Source organism: Plutella xylostella, chromosome 4, assembly GCF_932276165.1.
Source record: "Plutella xylostella chromosome 4, ilPluXylo3.1, whole genome shotgun sequence".
Lineage (NCBI taxonomy): Eukaryota > Metazoa > Arthropoda > Insecta > Lepidoptera > Plutellidae > Plutella > Plutella xylostella.
In genome coordinates, this window is record NC_063984.1 from 11,129,440 (window position 1) to 11,148,732 (window position 19,293).

The following is a 19,293-nucleotide window of genomic DNA, read 5'->3' on the forward strand; positions in this document are numbered from 1 at the left end:
AGGATTTAGTTGTGTAAACTTTAGTAGATTTTGTACGAAGAGAGCTATGCAAAAAATATTTTAAATTAACTTATAGACTACTGTACATATCATATCATTTTGAAAAACAAATTTATAATAAATCATTATAAACATGTAATTTCAATGAAATATTTGGTATTTGTATGAATAATAATTTCATAAAAAATATTGGTAGTTTTTCTAAATACTTTACGACAAGACCGAAGTTGTCAAGATGACGGATGACGTTTATACTGTTGTGAGAGACGTTATGGTTAGGGTGACCATTCATTCGTACTTTTGAATCACTTTCCATTAATTAGGACCTGTTTCATTCAACTTTTTGTTTTATTTTATACCTAAGTATCATTAGGTATTATTGTGGCTGTTATCTTATAAGGCTGGTAAAGAGTTATGAGCTGTTGATTTTTTTGGTCATAGATATGATTATTATAAGATAATTTATCAAGCTTAAAACCGGCGGAAGCACTTAGGTTGAGATATTTATTTTGAAATCTTATGATTTTCATCAACTAGACTATGTAAACGGAACACCCACAGAGTAAACACGTTTTGGTACATAGTTGCGTTTAATGTTAACCTGTTTTGACACTTTCTTGTCAACACTACACCCAACTTAATTTTATTTACTTAAAATTATATTTGCCCAAATTTCAGCTTTCCTTCCAATGAAGAAACATAGCAAAAGTAATTCTCACAAATTTTCACAATGTCAACACAATGTTTACTCAATTGTCATATCACCAAAATACATTCGTACCTACATTGCAATCGAATTATTCGAATAATAGGTGACTTTGAGACCATCGACACCTATTCGCGACATGATAGATTAGAAGTGATGTCTCATGAATTACCTAAAATTATGGTCACCAAAAATAGAAAGAGATGGAGGGCTCCGTGCTGACTATCTCTGTCGGCTCGTTTTTTGGCGCAGTGCGCATTCCTGTTGTATTATTACTTCCATGGATTGAGCTCTGATTCTTTCGAAAAGCTTTCGAAGATGTTTCGAAGCTTTCGCCTTGGCTTTCGCAGTCTAGCACCTCATCTAGCACAGAGTAGGTAATTACAGTCTAGCAGTTGTATGACAGTGACACTCACGTGACACTAGAAATAATTCAGCAACACAAAAACACCTCCATAAAAATGCCGTCCATAAAATCCTAAATGAAACCATCACAAAAAGCAACAAGTAGGCACTAAGTAAATCTTTGAAGATGATATTAATACCGTGAGAACAATGGAGGACAACATTTGCACATCCTGCGGCACCTTTATACCAGACAAAGACATCGGATGTCCTCTCAAATGTCGTGATCCAAGATGCTCAGCTTATAACAAACCTCCTGTAAGTAATTACCTAAGTACTTACCTCAGTAAGTTAATATACTTACTTGAATATTCAGATGTCATCAGCAACCCTTTGTATAATCACTTGTAGGTAATGCTATTTCTTGAGTGGTTTAGTGCCTATTATAAGTACCTATACCTACCGAAGTCAGGTACCTACTATTATTATGTGCCTAAGTGCAGAATACTAGGGTTATTTTCGAAACGGACAAATACCAACAAAAGGTAGCCCTCTCCCGCCTTCATCATCTACCCCTTACCATTTATATCCTTCGTTTTGGTACAGTCAGGTGCAGATAAACCTGACCCCCTGCATTTCAAATAGAAATTCTAACTACGCAAAGCCAATTTGTCGGTGTGACGTATGTTGCGGTAGTGCTCGTGTCTATAGACAGCTGATATAGAACTATTTTACTATTCTCCTATTTATATCCATCATTTAGATAATATCCATCATTTACACAAACTAACGAATTCATAGAACAATAATATTATGAAATACAAAATTTAAATTCTTTTTGTTTTTCACCTGGGATCGAACCCGCGTCGCAATTATCCGCAAACCAACCATTTGCCCGCTACGCCACGAAGCTTGTTAAACTCGTTTGCAAAATAGTGGATATGTTGCGGTTCATTAGCAAAAGTATAATCTATGTAGTGATAATTGTTTACAATATGAAATATTATAAGCGCAGAGGGTATTTTGAATTTATTTCTCAGTTGAAATTGTAGACTTGAAGAGAATGTTTTGTTGCATTGAGATGGGTTTTGTTAATTCCATCTGATTTATATTTACGTATAATAACATTATTAATTTGTTATCAACATTTTTAATTTGTAACGATGACAAACGAATTTATTAACAAGGTCATTGTTAATTGAGTTAAGTGCCAGGACAACATTGGGTTCGTATTTTCTCTTTATAATTTTATTGGTTACTTTATATAAGTATTATTGGTTTTCATTTATTTTACTTATAGATTATCATAATATACTTTTTACACTATAGTAATAATGTCACAATTATTATATGTATTAAGGCATGATCAAATTATTGTTTTTAAAGGTTACCGAAGATGGATGTCCTATAATGGGCCCTGAAGAACTGTTATAAATAGCTAAACGCATGACAAGAATAAATTTGAGAATTTTAAAGATGATGTTATGGTTGCTGTTTGCATTGCGTGAGAAATATCTTCTACACGATAATAGCACAACTCGCATTGAAGAAATGGAACATTATAACTATGTTATTATACGTTTAGTAGGTATTTAATGGGTCTCCAGTTTAAGTATGAGTAAAATTTATTTAGTAACTAGTAAGATAATTATTCATACTGTTAAGATAAGTGATTACATATTTATAAGTAATTAGTAATAAAATTGTTGCTTATTTATAATTTAATTGTAGAACAACAAGAGATGTAAATTGTGAAATTTAGTAACATGTTGGTTCTCTTTGTTGTAATTCTACAATTTTTGAATTTGTTTACTTTTGTTCATAATTATTCTGCATACAGACTAATAATATTTACTTGTTTAGTGAAATAAAGCTTTTTTTTCTTATATATTATGTTTTTATTTTATTTCCTGTTCATATTGATAAAGATAGTCTAAAATAACCTATCTATAATGATTAACAAAGAAAAACATAAAAATAAATTTTAAAAGTCACTCCTTCCAGAGATTTGAACTCTGGACCTCCATATTGAAAGCCGAATACCTTAACGATTAGACCACACCGTCAAGTAGTTAAACTGGTGAAAAATGCAATCACTTCGTATCACACTGAGCTGGCTTGCAATAGTTAAAAGTGAACAACACAGGTTTTAACATTCTGGCATGAACTTTATGAAGCTAGTTCCAATATTTGATTTAAGATGGCGCTTAAATTAATAAAGGTCGATATTTAGCGCCATCTTTTAACACACACACATAAGTCTTAGTAACGAAACAAGGTTTATGTAGTTCAAGGTTATTTTATATAGGTGGCGCCTAAGTGGGAGGGTTGTAGTTATAGCTATATAGGGGTGTCAGGAGTTCTTGACCTTCACTGTACTAAGTGTTTCCCACAGAAATTAAACAGTACTTACCTACCTATGTCTCGTCTGACATCCCAAGGATTCTTCATTATTAACATCAATATTCTATCTACCACCTTCCCTCAACCTCACACCAGCTCATCGACATATCCCGCACCCACATCATCTGCCTCCTCGGAGCTCCGCAGTCGGGCAAGAGCCTGCAGTGCGACAAGCTGGTGGCTCGCTACGGGTACTGTCTGCTGACTGCTGAGGAGGTCCTGTATGCCGAGGTCAAGGAGGGCGGCCAGTCGAAGAGGGCGCGGTGCGTGGCTGATGTTATACAGCGAGGTTTGTAGATGCTTGAAGCCCTAGCACGCAAGACGCTCGCTAGCGCTTGAACCCTTTGATCTGTGCCACAAAAACCGACAACAAACGGATCGGTGGCAGATGCGTCTGCGGACGTGAAATACCTCGACAGATGCCCAAATCACCCCCTCTACACGTCCGCGGAGGTCATCTCCGGATGCATCTCCGGACGCATCCGCGGACGTGTAGTGGGGCCATAAAGTTTTGCGTCGCGCTCACCACGCGGCTCTGAAAGCGAAGGATAACAACTTAGTAACGTCTTGACGTGCGTGTCCTTCGCCCCGCATGCTAGGCCCCTATAATTATGATCATTTTTACTTGGGCTGGAAAGAAGAAGCGTTGATAGATTTGAGTAAACAGATGCGTATTTTTGAGGTTTGAGGAATGACTACATCGAGACTGTTAGCTAGGCTTATGTTAGGTGAGCATTTGAACTACTCTGCATCCTCGGAGCCCCGCAGTCGGGCAAGAGCGTGCAGTGCGACGCGTTGGCGGCACGCTACAGGTACTGCCTGCTGACGGCCGAGGAGGTCCTGAATGCCGAGGTCAAGGAGGGCGGCCAGTCGAAGCGGGCCGTACCGTGCCATAATGTAAATCCTAAGATTTACCAAGTGAATAGTGGTAAAAGTGCGAATCGCAAAATCTTTCGGGCTTTTACCATTAAGAGTTGGTAAATCTTAGGTTTTACGCGTAAATCTTAGGATTTACCGTTGTTCGGGCTTTTACAGTAACAGATATATTGTTAAAAAGTGTTTTTTTTTTATGAGTAGATAGCTTATTAATTATTATACTTACCTAATTATTATCATTTTAAAATATTTTCTCGTTTTTTTATATAAATAGTGGGTTATTTTTATGTGTTTAATATTAATTATGGAACTGCCTGTACCAACTGAAAATCTGACCTTGTTGGAAAATGACCTAGTTGGAAAATGACGTCGATGGAATCTGACGTACATAGAATCTGACGTTCATACCCGAAATCGGCGCGATGCGTGGCTGATGTCATACAGCGAGGTTTGTAGATGTCATCATCATCACGAGTCACGACTCATCACGTCCCCACTGGCTGGACACGGGGCTCCTTCCAATGAAGTAGGGTGGTTTGTAGAAGCCTTTATGGTAATGTATACTTGGGCTGTAAAGTAGCGGTGTTGATAGATTTGTGTAAAAAATGCGTGTTTTGAGGTTTTAGGTATGACTAGGTACATGAGAGAGTATTAGTTAGGTTATCTGAACTTAAGTTCTCTTCTCATTTCACGTAAATCCGTTGAATTTCCATGTGCCTATTGTTATGACGTAATTAGGTATGACGATGATGATGATGAACAATTACTACTTAACTCTTATGTTTTTTCCTCATCAGGTGACAGAGTTCCAGACCAAATAGTAGTAAACCTAATAAAGGAGGCAATTATTCGGGAATCGCCAACCACCAACGGCTTCATAATTAAAGGTTATCCAAAAGACAAGAAACAAGCACTTATATTTGAGAGGACTATCGCACCCATCTGTGTAAGTACCTACGTTTGGAACAGGACATATGTCCGTATAGTATAGGTAAGTTAAATACATACAGCTCAAAATCATAGCCCTCCTTTTCGCTTCGCTGTAGTCGGATAAAAAGGAGACCAAAACTTATATTCCAGCAGGATCCTCCGTTGTTTAAGGTCTTCAGACCAGTGTAGTACTTATCAGACTTTATTTCTTACCCCCTGCATTCCATCTAAAAAGGTTGCATGGCCTACCAGGATGCTTTTGCTGACCACACAAAAGTCTAAAACTTATAACGATGCTATATGTTCCAGGCCTTCATATACTTGGAGTCGCTACCAGATATCTTAGCCGCTCGTCTTCGTCAAACCTACTACTTTGACCCTGAACTGACTGAAGAACAGAAAGAAGAAGTCATCATGAGAAAACTGGCAAAATTCACCTGGGATGTCAACATGCTGATGCGGGAATACCCAAAGAAAGCTAGAAGGGTAAGAAGGAAAATAAAATCTTTACCATTAATTTTGCAGTGGTTGAAATTTATTACCTACTTTTGTGTTTCAGATAAATACAAACAAGCCGATCAATGAGGTTTTCGATGACATTACGTATTTCCTTGACCCTATAGCTATGCCAGGCGGAAAATAGTGTGCGTATCACGAATTTTGTCGACTTTATATAGTCGATTCTATATTCGATTGGCGGGTCACTGGAGTTTCTATGCGTTTTTTTAGTTTCTAATGTTATCAAGATGTCATCATTACAAATAGCTAAATAGGCTACTTATACTTGAGTCTTACTTGAGTCGACAATATAGGTATTCGTGATTAGCACACAGGACTGCAATAATAATTGATAGCACAAAGAATACTTGAAATTGAAAAATATACGCTAATCACCTGATTTACAAGCATTTTTAATTGTAGCCCAACTGCGGTTGAAACGACAGTTTTTTTAAACGGCTGCCGATTTTGAAATAAGTAAGTACATAATGCACCTACAACAAAAATCCATCCATCCATTTCACGAAGTTTCACGCACCCTATGTAGTAGGTACGCACCTATTTAGAAAGATTTCCGATAAATAATGTGCCTCGTTAAACTGTAAATATTTATAATTCAATATTTAAGTAAGTACACAATTTAAAAAATAAGAATAAGTAACTAATATTACAAAACAAACAACCAAGTAAAAATACATTCCAAAACTACGCAACAAATACTTTGGGCGGGTTGCATTCCAGCCTGAACTCGAGCTCTGCCTTCTGCCGTCGAATATGCCGTGATCTGCCGAAGGCTTCATGGGTCTCCCGGCGGAGCTCCGAGGCGGGCTTGTAGCTGCTGATCCTCTTCCTGGCCTCGGCCTGGATGTCCATCATGGATATTGTGGACTTTCGCCGCAGCATCGAAGGGGCTTCGCAGAGCAACGATTTGAACGGCTTTTCGGTGGATTCGCCGTCTTTGCCTGACACTCGTTGGTTGTAATCAATCTGCGGAAATTTCATAGATAATTTTGTTGGTACCTATAAGTACCTACGTAAAACTTACACAGACTTTAGGACATGAATTTTACTGTGTATACCGAGATTTCTCTCGCCTATCTTCATATATTTACCATGCTCATACCCGATTTCAGCTAAAGTACACTGCTATTACTTTTACAATACTCTGTAATTCTCTACTTACATAGAAGCAACGGCTGTCCTTCAGTGTGAGTCGAGAGCCCACGGGAAGCGGCAGATTGGGTTCGTTCGGTTTGCTTATTAACGACAGCTGTTTGTGCAGGCTTGTTGGTTGAGGCTACGGGTAAAATGATACGAGGATGTTAGTTATCATGACTAGCTCCTGAATAATCGTTAACCTACAATCGTTCACTACCAGACATAGGCCGCCACTACACCGGATTAACAAACCCGAAGGCTTCCTACTCTATTATGAATCAATCAATAGGAGAGACCCTATGTTTATGTATGTAGGTAGGTTATGGTGGCTATTGCTTTATAAAATGATTGAATCATCATTGATTGAATGAATTATAATACAAACTGGTAACTTAATTATTCGATTGGACTTTTGCCCCGGTTGCTTGAGCATGTGGTAGCGATGTTTGGACACCCCCCAGCCGGGGCCATCCTGCCTCAAGTTGATGTATAGCATCGTCTGCATCTGCAGGCAAACATTGTTAAGTTAACTGCTTCGTCTGATTCACTTGAGGCAAAATGACAGTCCAGAATTTCCCGAAACAAGTATTTTCTAATAGGCACTCATTAACTAAGTACCTATTAGGGTCTCTAGCGAACTAAAGCGAGCTGTTTTCTATAGATCTGCGCGGGCGAATATCGGAGGCATTTTTATGGGCAAAACAGTAAACGTTGGCTGATGAAGATTAAGAGGAATACTCACAGTAGAGTCCAAGTCAACTTTGACCATTTTGTCTGGCGGCTTCACCTGGTCCATGAATAGGTCTTGCATGGTGTCCGTCTCGGGGAAGTCCACCAGGATGTAGCCAGAAGAGTCTCTGTTCATCAGCATCGCTTCCTTTATCAGGTCGAGTATTGTTTGCTGGGAAGGAAAAGACACATTATAACGGTAGGTTTTTAATTTTAAAGCTGCTATATTCTCTACGATAGCTTATTATAGAAGACGTAAGTAGTCTCGTTAGAATCTGCCAAAGGACCGATGAGATTTTCAGTGGAGACCTCAAACAGGCAAACGAAGCGTGTGTTCATCTCCTACCTGCTGCTGCTGTACCGATGACCTGCTAGTGAGTTCCTAATGGTGCGAGGAGGATTAATATTGTGAAAACCGAGATCACGCCCTTCCGAAAGACCTTTGTCTAGCATTGACGATAGTTAGCAGACGATGATGAAGTAGGTATACAGAACGAAAAAATATAGCTCTAATAATAATAACCTCAGGAATCTCCTCCCCCTTGCTCATCTTCTCAGCTATGAACATCCCTCTGGGGGTCTCCTTCACCGACTCATCCAGCAGCAGGTCATCAGGCCTGATCTTCGTGTAGCCGGTAACCTTGGCGATGGTGTTGGCCACCACGGAGTTGCCGTTGCCTTTCACTCCGTTGAGGAACACCACTGTTCGGTGCAGTATGGGAGTCATATCGTAGTACGGGGGCTTCTCCTGGATGATGGGGGGGGGGGGGGGGGATGATTGAGTATATACGTGAATCATGTAGTTAGCTACTTACAGAATCGGCTACCTACATGATAAAACGGTGGTGTAAGTGCCTGGTTAAGAGCAATCTCTTGCAGAGAATATAATGGTAAGGTGTAGTGTAGATACCCTACTATATTCCTATTTAGTTAACGATGGATTAATATTTAAAGGATTATCTAATTGTATACCGTGATAACTCCAGTACATTCTTCGTTTCTCTTTGAATTGAGACACCCCATTTATTAAAATTATTGTAAATTAAAATAGAAAATAAATCCAAACTAAACTTGGGTTTCTGGATCAAAATAAATTTATGGTTTCAGGTAGTGTTTTTTTTCCTCAGTGGTTTCAGTTTTTTTACAGAGTTGTTTTAAAAGACGTATTATTAGCAAAAAGGCAAAAAGACCAAGACCTTAGAATGACGTCCTCCCTACAGATAAAAAATAACGGCTGTTTTTTTAATCTTCGACCATAATGGTAGGTAGAGGGGGGAGAGGTACCAGGGCATTAGGGGCATGATGGAGGCATGAGTTCACAAGTGGATACACGTACCTACGCAGCTAGCTCTACGGTACGGGAACCTTAGGCTATCGCTGCGTTACATGACATAAGGTCGTCCTTCGTCGGCGTACTTAAATCCTACAAATTACAATGCAGTAATCGGAAAATCACATTTCCTAAAACTCATTGCATCATGATTGCCTATGTAGGTTGATGTGGTGACATGAGCTCATTGAACCTGTCAGAGTTGTGAATAGAGAGAGGTCATGTAGGCTCGGCCACCGTAACAGTGAGGCCCTACACAGCATGCACTCAAGTCCACTATAGCTACCTATGCAATAGCCTATCTAGCTAACTATAAACGTTTGATTAGGTTTCAATTTTGTGTAACTAACGCAACGTGCACATAAAATAAAAAAAATTAAGGTGAAAATGATTCTTCTAACATTGCTATGTATCATCACGACCGTATCGTCTAAATGCTCCAACGAAGATCCCCCCAGGGTGCCCAAATACCACTTGATGGAGAAATGTCACAGGTCCAACCTTGCCGTCATATACAGGGCCAACTTTTCCTCCCTGACCAGTTGCCAACGCCTGGGCATAGAGAAGAAGGGGCTGGCTTTAAACTTCAGTCCTCCGGAGGCTCTGAAGGATATCAAAAAGGGTGACGAGCCTCTGGAGTACACGTGTGAAGTGCTGAAGTGTGCTGAAGCTGATGGTGGACTGTCGTTGGTCAACGATACAAGATACGATTATTACAGTATTTATGCGAAACATTTGCGTGAGTTTATTTTGATTTTATTTTCTTATCATCATCAGTCAGTATTTTTATTTTGGGTACTGCTACTAATCCATTTTTATAACAATAAAAGTATCCCGTGCGAATCTCAGCTTACGCAATATTAGTGAACACGCATTCAGTCTTCAAGCCCTCATATTCATAACATATGGATACTTAGGTTTATTATACTCGTAAGTACATACATAATATTATATCCTACGATCCTAACCAAATTCCCCGGTTCCCCTCATCTCGCCTAATCTTTATTGCTCAAAACTCGTTTCGCATAACTCGTAAGGTCTAAAACTTTTTGGTCGAATCATCACTTTGCCAAGTCTTACGTGGCATAAGGCTCGTTTCGCCTAAAACCCTTTTGGCACAATTTTGAAACACGTAAGTCTCGTTTGCTCAAATTGTTCGTATAGGTATAATCTTGTTTCTCCTAATATTACCTTAATAAATAATATATTAAGTATGTTGTAAATGTACAAATTGTGGCATTTTTCTCCTACATCCCGAAAATAACGATATTGAATTATCAAAATATCGAAAGTTAATGACCATTATAATTATTACAAACGCCATTAAGTAAACCCCATGGGATCGAAACCTAAAGATAGGTGCGACGACGAGCAAAGCGAGGAGGAGCGTGTTAGGTGCACATTTTCGTCAAAAGCAAAGCGGAGCGCAGCGAAGTGGAGCGGAGCGTTTCCTACATTCAAGGAAACAATACAAGGCACCAGTTGCGCTAAGACGCCCCATCCAAGTTAAAGCCCGAATATTATATTACTTTTTATAACCTATGTCATAGCATTATTAGACTATTCAAGATTTGGCCATACCATTATTAGGCTAAACAATGTTATGCGAAATAACTTTTTACTAAACTAGATTTATGCCATACGATTTTCGGCGTAACGAGACTTTAACCAAACGTTACTATGCAATACGAGATTAGGCAAATAAATCTTATGCCAAAAAAGGTAGAACCCAAATTCCCACATACCCTCAATTCCAGCGGACATAAACTCCACATGCATCCCCGGACTGGGCATGTTCCTACTCGCCGACCGGCTCAACTACACCTCCGCTGCGCAAGAGTGCCGCAACCGCAGCGGCCGACTCGGTGACGTCATGAGTGAGGCCCGCACCGAGGCGCTGGCGCAGCTGCTGGTCGGAGCAGGGATGGAGGCTGCCTTTGTGGATGGGAAGAGCGACAATGGGAGCGAGTTTTATAATGTCAATGGTGAGGGTTAAACGCTTTGGTGTTCTTACTAATGCTATGGTTTGTTGTCATCATCAGACAATCACTCTTAATACTACGGATTGTCTTTAAACTCGCTTTTCTCGCCCCTTCGTCACGCAATCCAGTGGATACCGTTTCTGTCTCAAGACGTCCATCGAGCAGGTTGAAAGGCTTCCAAAGCATCTTTTAAGTACATGTTTGGGGTAGGTTGGTTAAAATTATTCTACATTTGAGATTACGTAATCTGATATTCCAGGTGATACCCTCGACTGCACCACCTACCGCGCGTGGGCCCCTGGTCATCCGAAACGCAGCCGTGAGAAGTATGGCTGCATCGCACTAACGAGGTCCAAGACCTGGATCGCAGTTCCCTGCCAGACGAAACTCCCTTCCATCTGCGAGCTGAACCCTAGTGGCCCTTACCGAAGATGTGGGAAGATCTTTGCCTCAAGAAGGATAAAAGGTAAAAAATATACCTAGTTACTGGATCTCTTCTTCGTATGCTCTAATGCTTATTCTTACTCCTTATTCTTTTCTTTCAGATACTGCCTCAGACAAAAACATTACAAGTACTGCAAGAGATGATAAATAGGACAAAAATTTACTTAAATTAAAGAAACATTTAACTATTATAATGCTTTTTGTTTTTATGAAATCCTATTATTCAGTTATAATATATTTTTAAAACGTCTGTATGAGCAAGAACTAAACGAGCCACTCAGCTGTCACAAAATTAAAAAAACAAATGTCAGTGGCTCAATGCTAGGGTAGGGTCGTTTTGTTTACATTTTCAATGCAATTTAAAATATAAATAACTAAGCTTACAAGATAACATTGTAATAAAATAATGGGACAAGGAAAGAGCCAATTCACAGAAGAGGAGCTCCAAGATTACGAGGCAAGTAGTTAATCCCATTCAATCTTCAAATCCAATTCTTAGTCATCAGATCACTCATGATCTAAAAAATAATAATAACTATTAAAAACTCATGTGTTTCATCTTTCAGGACTTAACATACTTCACCAAAAAGGAAGTTCTTTAGTGAGTATAAACATAATACAACCATAAATATATCATAAATCCGTAAAATTATGTCTGAAATCTGAAAAGCTTAACACTATCAACATCTAATATTTACAAATTCTAACATTCCAGTGCCCATCAGAAGTTCAAGGCCCTAGCCCCTGAAAGAGTCGGCCACAACAAGAATGCCAAACTGCCGATGGCTAAGGTACTGCAATACCCAGAGCTCCGAGTGAACCCGTTCCGAGATCGTATCTGCAAAGTCTTCAGCTCAAGTAACGATGGAGACTGCAACTTTGAGGACTTCTTAGACATGATGTCGGTGTTCAGTGACGCCGCGCCCAAACCAGTTAAAGCTGAACATGCTTTCAGGATATTTGGTGAGAAGTTTAATAATATAATAAGCAATAAGAGAGAAAAAATACCTAAAGATTTGGTGAAATTACTGTGTTTTTGTTCGCTGATGATGGCTCACATATTTCTGTTAATAGTGTATAATAGCAGGAGTTTGATGGCCAATCCAGAAAAAAATTCTTTTTACTGAAATTATCCTGAGCATAAATCAATACAATAAAATAAATCTTATTTCAGTACTTATATATTTTTTTAATTACAACCTCATTTTCATTCGCAGACTTTGATGGTGACGACATGATAGGAGTGTCGGACCTGCGCGAGATAGTGGACCGCCTGTGTGGCCCGGAGCAGAAGCTCGGCAATGCGGAGATGCAGCAGCTGGTTCAGAACATACTGGACGAGGCGGACCTGGACGACGACGGAGCCATCTCCTTCGCGGAGTTTGAGCACATCATAGACAAAAGCTCTGATTTTTGTCAGTGAGTATAAATTTGTTAATTGGTGATATATTTATACAAGTTTTAAGTTGTTAATACCCTCTTTAATTTAGTTCAAGCTTTCTTCCCTATCTAATCTTAAATTTCTTAGCTATTACTTATGCATACAAAATAAAAACAATTAAAATATTTCAGAAAGTTTCAGTTGTTATGATAATACAAGAAATGAAAGTTTTTGATATGAAGATTTTCCGAACATGGTTTCCATTAAATTTTTCTTTCCTTTTGTTTCAGGGCATTTAGAATAAGGCTATGAAGCAATTCTCTCTCACTGAATGAATCTCAATAGATTATAAGAATAACATGTCTCAAATGTCTACTGTGTTCAACAATTTATACATGAATATTTTACAATACTTTTAGATAAACTCTTTAGTTTAAAGCAAAAAATATGTTACTCCTTTACACTTCTGTATGTAATATTGACCTAGTTTAGAATTTATTGTCAGTGATAGCCACAATGCCCACAATTTATAAGATTTAATCCTTTTGTAAGATTTATTGAATGAATTTATTACTTTATACTGAGGCTATTATCCTGTGGTTTGGATTACAGCCCACATTGTTCTCAAATGAAACCATGTCTTCCTTGATTAAGTATTATTTCTTTTATATTCTATGACTTAAGAATCTCTTTTTTGATTATTGTTTTTTTGGTTTATTGATTATATTTTATATTGTATTGAATAAATTTAATTGAATGTTGTGAAAGTAGAAATGTATTAAATAAGTAGAAATTGATACCTGTTTAATTTTACCTAAAAATCAATAGGCTTTGTAAAAAAACACAAGTGATTTTTAAATTATACAAAAAATATTTATTCAAATCATTACACGTAAATAGAGTAAAATTTTGTGAACCGTTTCTTACATGATAATTAAACCTAACTTAGTTTATGCTATTTCTGAATATCTGTATAATTCAGAGCTCATGGAAGCTTACATTCACCTTTAACCATCCGGTAATGATGGAAGGGAATGGTAATCAGAAATGTACAGGATCCTACAATCCAAGACTTAATTTTGGAGGTACCCAGGCAGCTTCATCCTCATAAAGATCCAAGTTGTGAAAAACGACACCAGGATACACAGAAAAGCCACGGAGATGAGCAAAATTCTGTTCAGTTTTGGCGTAGTAGGGTTATGTGTGCGGTCGAGTATGATGAAGCCAAGGCCTCCGAGGGAGAAGAGGAAGCTGGAGGCGAGCCCCTCCATGATGTACTGTCCGTTGACCCTGTTCGGCATGAACGCCACCGGCCGGCTGTGTCCGTGCTCGTCCGTCGTGGATCCCACACTCGGCGGCTCCACGATCACGTCGTAGATTATACCTGGAATCAACAGAATAGTCAGGACTCAGGAAACGGGCTGGACAAATGCAAGTCTAATAGGAAACAGGTAAATGCCGCTAACCTCCAGTCACCAAGAAGTACGATAAAAGCACCAATGAAAAGGTGGTCATAGCCGACGGTGCCTGCAACCATGATGGTTTTTTGATCTTGATGTTAGGTATCTCTAGCACTGAGAAGGGTATAGCGAAAAGAGCTTCCATTTTAGATTATTTTGTGTTTTTGCGGATGAAACGAACGACTAAAATGTAAACCAATGTAAACGTTGAGTTGATGACACGGTGACAGATGTCCCAGAGCAGAATAAATGTTAAAAAAAATATACTCTGTGGCGTGACGTGGTGTTTGCCTTCAGAATAATATATTTAAATGGAGGAGGTCCGGTATATTTTTGGTGTATGTCCCTAGAATGCACGCAGCATTGCCCCTCTGGACGGCAAGGGAGAGCCTTTGTATAGGAGGAATGCTCCGGACAGGGGGTCGAGCCCCTTGTCCCTCATTCTTCTTCCTATGGAGGATGGACTTGCAAAGATAAGAAGGATTCGTAACAAAATGTGTATGGTATGACTGGCATTCACAGTGGCAATGTCAAGACTGGCAGGATCAAGGACTTTGTTCTATATACAAAGTCCTTGGGCAGCTTAGAGTATGTATTTTGGGCAGGAATGCAGCATAAACAAATTAAATTTTCTTTACTCTACTCTCTACTATTCTATCCTGAGATTTACTACTTATCTGTTTTGCGTCAAAAGAAATGTATTAAGTCTGGTTTCAATTAACATATTGTGACTTTAAATCCTCCAATGGCAGGCATTTTAAAACAATAAATGTTAAAATGTCATTGGTCACTCTAAACAACTAAACGTTTTTGACCAATCAAAGTATTTTATGTTATCAACAAGTACGTTGAAAAAAACGGTTCAAAAGTTTTTCGTAAAATAAAATGTCAAAAAATATTCGATTGCAAATTGATGAATGTGTTTCTGTCCTCATTTTAACGTAATTTGAAGGCAGTTTTATCCTTTTTACTAATGTTTAATCTAAAATGAATTAAAATAAGCTGTGATATCGTGTATTTAATTAGTTTTGTACAATTTTAGTGATATGTCGTTCCCATCGTAATAATGTTTTAGTTTTCACACAAAATGAACTGGACTGTGGATTATTCACGGGTATTACGATGAAGGGTGGTTTGTGTGTGATCTACACTTCGTTGCTGACAATATCAGTGTTGTCGAGGTGAGTTGCTGTTGTTGTTTTGCCTTACATAATTATCTGAGCCGAGCATTGGTGGTATTGATTGATGTATTGATTTTGTGACAGCTGTGCGCTCTTCATTCTGGTGGTGTCGGAGGCTCTGCATGTGGACGGGGAGCTGGGGCAAGCGGTGGACGCGTCGGGGCTGCGGAATGTCAGCCTGAAGGAGCCGAGTATTGAAGACCATGAGGAGACGCCGGAGCTGGCGGGGCGGGCGCCTGAGGGCGAGCCCGGCGCCCCCGACCGACCCGCGGATAGCGGGGAACTCCTCAACAGCAATGAGATGACATTTGCAGAGAGCCTGTCCTTGAATTCGGTGACAACAGACGGGTGAGTGTCTATTTTTACTCCAGCACGTGATGAAAGTGAAAGGAGTGTGTAACGGTCCAATTACTGGCCTTCGTTGCATTGTTTGTGTGTTGTGTTGAATTATCATAATGATTCATTATGTGCGGGTGATCTGCAGTTTTGTTTTTGCTTATTTTGTATCTAAACACCTTGTTTTCAGTGACAGCTTCATTTTCAACCTATTGTAGCCTATAACCTTAAATAATGGACTGGAATATACTACCAGGGACCTAGTTAGTGCCTGATATTATTAAGAAAGTAATATTTTATCAGTATTACTATTCGTAAAAATATATTTTTACCTGCATGCTTAGCTTTGACTTGAAAATACTTTAAGATGTAAATTTACAGATAAAACCCAGTCTAATACACTTACAAATAATGTCAACTTTATTCATTTACTGTACTGTAAGTATTAATAAAGACCATAAACATATTATCAAATTATTTGTATTATAATAAACCTAAGCTTTATTTCTATCTCAATGTAAAGTGTAACAAGTCATAGACACCAGTAAAAGGAACTGTTTAAAATAATGTTTACTTAATTGATACCATTGCTATTGATTTAACAAATTATATGGAAGAAACATAGCAATAAAGTGATGCAATAGTCTAAATATTAACTTCATTCATATTCTATACACACTTTTATGTGAGTACCTATGTCCACACACACAAGTAAATTATGGTCCACCTTATTTATTGCACAACATTTTTTTATTTATCTCACTGATTTTCTTGAAAAAAAATATCAAAACCAAGCCATACACAAATATACATAGGTAATATGAAAAAAATGCATTCTCAAAATAATCATTAGACACCACTGCTCCTCTTATCCTGAATCTAAAACTGTTTTTACTCAGGTGTCTGGCATAATGGCAATGATTCCAAAGATCCCAATATGTTTATATGTAAATAGGAATCCTTAGGGCACGGCCCCATTGCTGTGATGCGTGGCCTCGCTTTGTCCATATATATTTTCAGGGTCATATGTATATCATAAATAACATTTGGAAAACAACGCAGCAGCCCTTTCCAAAGTTAGACGATTTGTATGTTCGAATTCTATTAAAGGATCGCTACAGTTACGCCTGTCGTCGGTTTTAAAGTACATCCGTCGTATTATCCATAATTGGTTTCGGAAGTCACTGACCTCCCAAAAGCCGTTAACTGAGGGCCACTGAGAATTCGTGAGTAGAAATCGAAAGTTGGTTCAAAAATAGCACAGTGACTTGCTTGATACCTACTTGTGTTGCTTCAATGAGATAGGTTTACGTGCAAAAGTGATAGTAGTGGGTGTAATAAATCACTCCTACTACTGACATAACAATTACAACTGTAGTCTGCCATGCAGATAGTAGAGGTACTTATACTACATCTCAACCTAAATAATTAGTACAACATTTGTAGGAGAAACAATTTGCATTGGTTAAAAGAATAGATATACTTTTCAGTACAAATTAATTAATTTATATATATATATATATATGGATATATATATAAACCTATATTTGAACAATGCCAAATAGGGTCACTTTATGGACTATTGAAAAACCATCACACTTTTTATATTCCATATTTTTTTACTTAAAAAATATTCCATATTTTTAAATTTGCAACAAGTATTTAAAACAATATCGTCGCGTCTCCAATCTGATCGATATTCAGTCGTCTAGCCCCGGCTAGGAGGTGGGGCTTCAACCACGTCACGCAGCCGCTTTACCCCTATACCTAAACTTCTTCTCTTCTTCTTCCTTGCCTTATCCTTATTTAGGGTCGGCTATGTTCGTCATGTCACGCCATTTTACCCTATCCTCTGTCATATCCTCATTCACTCCACACTCTCTCATTTTTCTTTCACGTAATCAAGCCACGTCTTTCTTGGTCTCCCTCTCTTATCCCTATACCTAAACTTTAAACACTAAATTGAATCCTATCCAATAGAAAGCAAGAAAGAAAAAATATACTTCATAAAATTTATACATTCTTGACGACAGTCAACTAAAAACTACTACCCGGAAATAAAAAGAGCTCTTACATTCCAAGAGAAGAATCTGAAGAATTCTCTTATTTTCAGATCAAAAACTTAAAATGATGTACTGATTAATAACTATATACTGGTATTCTAATAAGTATCAGAATCTGTTGTAGGCATTAAATTGGCATAGTTTTTTGGATCTGTTAGGATGTTAAATTCAAGTAGGAAACAGTTTAAAAAAAACAGTTACTTAAGACTCGATATTGATACTTTTAAGGAAATGTAACACGATATAATACTATACCAAAAACAATGTCGTACATGTATTATTCAATACTGAATGTATCATATCTATCAATCAACATGAATTTGTTAGAATTTATAACACCTGATGGTTCCGTGTTTGTATCCGATAACACGGTAATAATAATAATGTGATGATTGTGGCTGATCAGATTATATGTATTTTATACCCATAAAAATGATTGATTTGTATGACTATCTACCATAGAAGATAGTACGAGAAGAAAGTAGAAGATAGTACTCGTAATAATAACTTTACGGTGTCTACCTAGCTGTCAAATCGTTTCAGCCCTTAGAAGTATTAAAACTAATAGTAACTTTATAGCTAAGCTTTATAGTATAGTCTTCTAACCCCAGTAACAGGTCACATTGAAACAATCATATGTTTCATGACGCCATAGGAACTTAAACCCTGCCAGGGTAATCCCGCCACCCCCGCCTGAGTATGATGACTTTGACTTTGACTTTGAATTTAATAAAAACGTATTTTTGCTACATTCCCAAAGTTCAATCAAATGGCAAGAAGCTATAAAGCTAATTTGAAACCAGAGACATTAATGTAATGTTCAAACCTGTTATTATAATCAACTCGAAATATCGTTCCCAGGTCAATGCCAAGAACACTGAGATTTTTGATTCAAGTCTAGGTGGTGTTTGAAATTTTCATAAATTAATATACATTTCTTTTCTCATCTTTGTCGTTAGACTGTGAATTGATGAGAAAGTGCAATTTGATAGCGCTTTGAATTTGAATTGAATTTCTTTAGTCTTTGATTTCATTATTTTCTTAATTCTTTACAATAACTATTAATTCAGTCACGTTCCCAGCGAGTCCAACTTTGATACTAATTATTAAGTGTATTATTTTATATATTTATTTTATTTTATAACTACTTGAGTTACTCTACATAGATACCATACGAGATACTGTATGAAATATTTTACACAAGAAAAAAAACAGATAATCTTATAATATATATCTTCTCAGAGATTATTATCATCAGTTATCGTATCACACTTATCACAACCTTCATGTGTTCATGGACCACGGTATCTCTAATCTCTCTAATAATACACTCTTTTATATAAGGGGCCATCGAAATTGTTGTCTTAATCATTACAGGACACTATTATTGTTATGTGCTCGACAGTGGCTGTCCCACAATGCCTTATTTATACTGATTATTTATGTTCCTAGTATATTGTGTTTCTAGATT

At 37.7% G+C, this 19,293-nt stretch overlaps 6 protein-coding genes across 7 annotated transcripts in view; 4 read left to right on the forward strand and 2 right to left on the reverse strand.

The window, feature by feature from the left end:
* The first annotated feature begins 1,117 nt into the window (after positions 1–1,117).
* On the forward strand, positions 1,118–6,158 carry LOC105384377 (adenylate kinase isoenzyme 1). The gene is made up of 5 exons (XM_048631523.1): positions 1,118–1,369; positions 3,551–3,743; positions 5,128–5,276; positions 5,570–5,746; positions 5,820–6,158. Exons 1-5 carry the CDS (start codon positions 1,262–1,264, stop codon positions 5,901–5,903), a joined length of 711 nt encoding a protein of 236 aa, XP_048487480.1. The 5' UTR covers positions 1,118–1,261; the 3' UTR covers positions 5,904–6,158.
* Positions 6,159–6,352: 194 nt separating this feature from the next.
* Positions 6,353–8,780, reverse strand: LOC105384356. Of its 2 annotated transcripts, XM_011554578.3 has the most exons (6): positions 8,618–8,780; positions 8,169–8,393; positions 7,659–7,817; positions 7,302–7,421; positions 6,942–7,055; positions 6,353–6,745 (listed from the first exon to the last, which is right to left on the reverse strand). In XM_011554578.3, exons 1-6 carry the CDS (start codon positions 8,666–8,668, stop codon positions 6,464–6,466), a joined length of 951 nt encoding a protein of 316 aa, XP_011552880.1. In that variant the 5' UTR covers positions 8,669–8,780; the 3' UTR covers positions 6,353–6,463. The 2 variants fall into 2 exon arrangements, with proteins under 2 accessions (XP_011552880.1, XP_011552881.1); XM_011554579.3 differs by lacking the exon at positions 7,302–7,421.
* Positions 8,781–8,912: 132 nt separating this feature from the next.
* LOC105384375 lies at positions 8,913–11,583 on the forward strand. Its single transcript, XM_011554606.3, has 4 exons — positions 8,913–9,714; positions 10,733–10,960; positions 11,217–11,423; positions 11,503–11,583. The coding sequence occupies exons 1-4, from the start codon at positions 9,363–9,365 to the stop codon at positions 11,550–11,552; spliced, it is 837 nt and encodes a 278-aa protein (XP_011552908.3). The 5' UTR covers positions 8,913–9,362; the 3' UTR covers positions 11,553–11,583.
* A 138-nt stretch (positions 11,584–11,721) lies between these two features.
* On the forward strand, positions 11,722–13,579 carry LOC105384355 (calcium and integrin-binding protein 1). The gene is made up of 5 exons (XM_011554577.3): positions 11,722–11,858; positions 11,968–12,002; positions 12,117–12,364; positions 12,619–12,820; positions 13,073–13,579. The coding sequence occupies exons 1-5, from the start codon at positions 11,808–11,810 to the stop codon at positions 13,092–13,094; spliced, it is 558 nt and encodes a 185-aa protein (XP_011552879.1). The 5' UTR covers positions 11,722–11,807; the 3' UTR covers positions 13,095–13,579.
* A 56-nt stretch (positions 13,580–13,635) lies between these two features.
* LOC105384354 (oligosaccharyltransferase complex subunit ostc-A) lies at positions 13,636–14,456 on the reverse strand. The gene is made up of 2 exons (XM_011554576.3): positions 14,249–14,456; positions 13,636–14,166 (listed from the first exon to the last, which is right to left on the reverse strand). Exons 1-2 carry the CDS (start codon positions 14,385–14,387, stop codon positions 13,856–13,858), a joined length of 450 nt encoding a protein of 149 aa, XP_011552878.3. The 5' UTR covers positions 14,388–14,456; the 3' UTR covers positions 13,636–13,855.
* Positions 14,457–15,119: 663 nt separating this feature from the next.
* LOC105384353 (SUN domain-containing ossification factor) overlaps positions 15,120–19,293 on the forward strand; it is a 33,006-nt gene continuing 28,832 nt past the window's right edge. Inside the window, exons 1-2 of the mRNA XM_011554572.3 lie at positions 15,120–15,423; positions 15,508–15,771. Coding sequence (XP_011552874.3) covers positions 15,365–15,423; positions 15,508–15,771 — 323 coding nt within the window. The 5' untranslated portion in view covers positions 15,120–15,364. The remainder of the gene's footprint in view (positions 15,424–15,507; positions 15,772–19,293) is intronic.